The sequence below is a fragment of the Poecilia mexicana genome, unplaced genomic scaffold (genome assembly GCF_051168715.1).
Source record: "Poecilia mexicana isolate PSO_F unplaced genomic scaffold, ASM5116871v1 scaffold_3, whole genome shotgun sequence".
Lineage (NCBI taxonomy): Eukaryota > Metazoa > Chordata > Actinopteri > Cyprinodontiformes > Poeciliidae > Poecilia > Poecilia mexicana.
This window is the reverse complement of record NW_028263372.1, coordinates 8,663,087-8,665,917: the sequence shown is the minus strand read 5'-3', so window position 1 is coordinate 8,665,917 and position 2,831 is coordinate 8,663,087. Positions and strand designations below refer to the sequence as shown.

Here is a 2,831-nt window from a genome sequence, read left to right as displayed (position 1 = left end):
ATCAGGCATGAATTTGGGGCACCAGAAAGTCTGAGGACCCCTTGACCACTTCCTGTTTTTCCCTTTACTATGGTGTTTCTCAATTCCGGTCGTCCGCCCCCCTGCCCTGCATGTTTTAGGTGTTTCTCTTCTCCCACACATCTGGATTGAATCTGTAGGTGATTAACAGGCTTCTGCAGTACCTAATGGTCATGCAATCATTTGGATCAGCTGTTCTGGAATAGAGGCACATCTAAAACATGCAGAGCAGGGCGGCGCTGAGGACTGGAATTGAGAGGCACAGCTTTACTATTATGACTGGGCAGCTCTGGTGAGTTTATTTTATCTTTTAGTTTTTTCTTTCTGTTGTAGATTCTGTCTTTTTCTCTATCTCTTAACTGCTTATACGCGGACGCTGCAGCTTACATAATTTATGGTGCCCCACAGAAATGTGACATTGAAATACTGAAACACTTAAGAGTTTAAAGTCTTGTAGTTTTAATTGTGTACATTGTGAATTTTGAAAGCTTTGTTTCAAAATTCACAATTTGAAACAAATTGTGAATTTGTTTCACAATTTGCACCTATGCACAAATAAGTGCATAGGTATTTATGCACTTATTATACATCCTCCAAATTGTTTTTAGGCATGGAGGAGGACCTTGAAGCCTTCCTTCGATCAAGGCACGTTATGGAAGAAGACATAAATCGGATGAAAGCTGATAAGGTGACGCATGCAGTTATAAAGTTTATAGTAAGACTAGACCTTGTTTAATTCTAAGTGTATACATTTTTGTACAAAAAGTATGTTAGTTCATTGTGTTGTAATGGAAGTAAACTTTTAATATTGTTGTCCCGAAAGGGAAATTCTTTCCCACTGACCACTCCTTCAATCTCAAAGTAAAATGACTATACAGCAGAGGTGGGCAACTCCAGGCATTGAGGGCCGATGTCCTGAAACTTTTAGATGCAACTCTACTTCAACACACCTGAGTCAAATAATTAAGTCATTAGCAGGACTCTAGAGAACTTGACTGCACTTAGGTGATTCAGCAATTTCAGTGAAGTGTGTTGGACCAGGGAGACATCTAAGAACTGCAGGACAATGGCCCTTGAGGACCAGGATTGCCCACCCCTGCAATACAGCGTGATGCAAAACATAACACAATCTTATATGATACCATAAAAAAAGTACTGCACAGTATTTACTTAAAAGTTTTACTGTATTGAGTACAAAACTAATTGTAGTTTTTAAATGTTCATATCTAATTGCAGATTGACAGAAGCGTCATTTCTGTCATGAAAGATGAAGAATTTGCAAGATATGTCCCTTCATATGGTGACCGCTTGGCTGTTATGTCATTTTGTCGACAGAGGGAAGCAAATTTCGACAAGGAAGGCATTTTAAATAGAATTAGACAAACGATTGAGACAAGACGGATGACAAGGAAAAGACATGTTGAAGTACCCCAGCAAACAACTGTGAGAAATTCTGGCTTGATGGCAAGACCTAAAAACAATAATGCAGTAAAATCCAAACGCAGAGTTGAAGTGGGATGGCTGCACTTTCAAAGCGGGGATATTCATCAAGTTAGGTCCAAATTTGGAGGTGGAACCAGACATCTTGCACTTGAGAAAAACACCACTGTGTCAGAAGTCATGACCATTGCAAAAGAGTTGTTTTTTCCTTGTGGATTATCATCAAAGGGATCCATTATGGACTTTACACTTAGCATGTGCGACTTCAAAAGACAAACTGTATTTCTGGACAGTACTCTTACAGAACTGTATGAACAATTTAAATTTAAAATGTTACAGCTTTATCTGTGCACCAAGGACTTGGAGCATTCCTCATATTCATCAGAGGACCAAGAAGACTTTGAACAGGCAGGTAATATCTGCTTAAACAAAACTGTTAAAAGGTGCCAGTCAATTCAAATGACATTTTTAGTTTGGGATTTAAACCAAATAAGAATGTTTTTGTTTAAACAAACCAAAAATATTGTTTGGTTAACTAAACACAATATCAACTTCTACATATTTATAGGTTCTCAGCCATCCAGGACATGGAAAACCCCCACCCAAAAGTTTGAAGTAACTTAAGTTATTTAAATAACACATAACTTGTACTAACACTGCAATAAATCAATATTTATGAGGACTTTTAAGTGGAGTTGGACATTAAAACTTATTCTTAGTCATAGCATTAAGTTTTTATTAAGGTGTACCAGAAACGAGTTCTGTGACTCTGAACCAAATGCTTATCTAAACATTTGAATCTTAGTTTGACTTATGGGTCTCAAAGGTGATTACTGAGAATAACACATCTGATATGCATTGCTACTTGTCATTTTTGGCCCTGCAGCTTGAACACCACACACAAGTTTTACATCACATTTTATGTAAAATTTCATTGCAACTTAGGGTGCGTTCACACTGCAGCCTGAAGTGACTCAATTCCAATTTTTTTTTTTGATGTAATGCGACCTGTATCTGATCTTTTCATGGCAGTGTGAACAGCACAGGTCAGATTCTATTTAGAATGTGACCCGTATCCGATACGTATCTGATTCAAATGCAACCTAACGTCCAGGTCGCATTCATCCGAACTGAAACGTCACTGTTTCTCTACAAATCTCACTATTCAGCGTCCTGATACGTGCAAGTGGGAAGAAAAACAACAACTATGACGGACTATAATGAGGATTAAGTTGTTAATATGCTGCTCCGGCCGGACAACAACTTCAAATATGTAAGCTAAGCTCCACCGTTAGCCTCCATGTTTACTTCCGCAAACACTGAGCTCTTCTTCTTTTTATGGCGGTTGGCAGAACGCTGACGCTATGGCGCCC

General features: G+C 38.5%; 1 protein-coding gene across 1 annotated transcript; it reads left to right on the top strand.

The window, feature by feature from the left end:
• The first annotated feature begins 1,201 nt into the window (after positions 1 to 1,201).
• LOC148160167 (uncharacterized) lies at positions 1,202 to 2,527 on the top strand. The gene is made up of 2 exons (XM_088004609.1): positions 1,202 to 1,901; positions 2,491 to 2,527. The coding sequence occupies exons 1-2, from the start codon at positions 1,279 to 1,281 to the stop codon at positions 2,525 to 2,527; spliced, it is 660 nt and encodes a 219-aa protein (XP_087860735.1). The 5' UTR covers positions 1,202 to 1,278.
• The last annotated feature ends 304 nt before the right edge of the window (positions 2,528 to 2,831 follow it).

Coding starts and splice junctions, on each gene's coding strand:
- LOC148160167 (XM_088004609.1), top strand. CDS start 1,279: ATGAAAGATGAAGAATTTGCAAGATATGTCCCTTCATATGGTGACCGC. Junction 1,902..2,490: donor TTAAACAAAACTGTTAAAAG/GTGCCAGTCAAT, acceptor TTTTCATGGCAG/TGTGAACAGCACAGGTCAGA.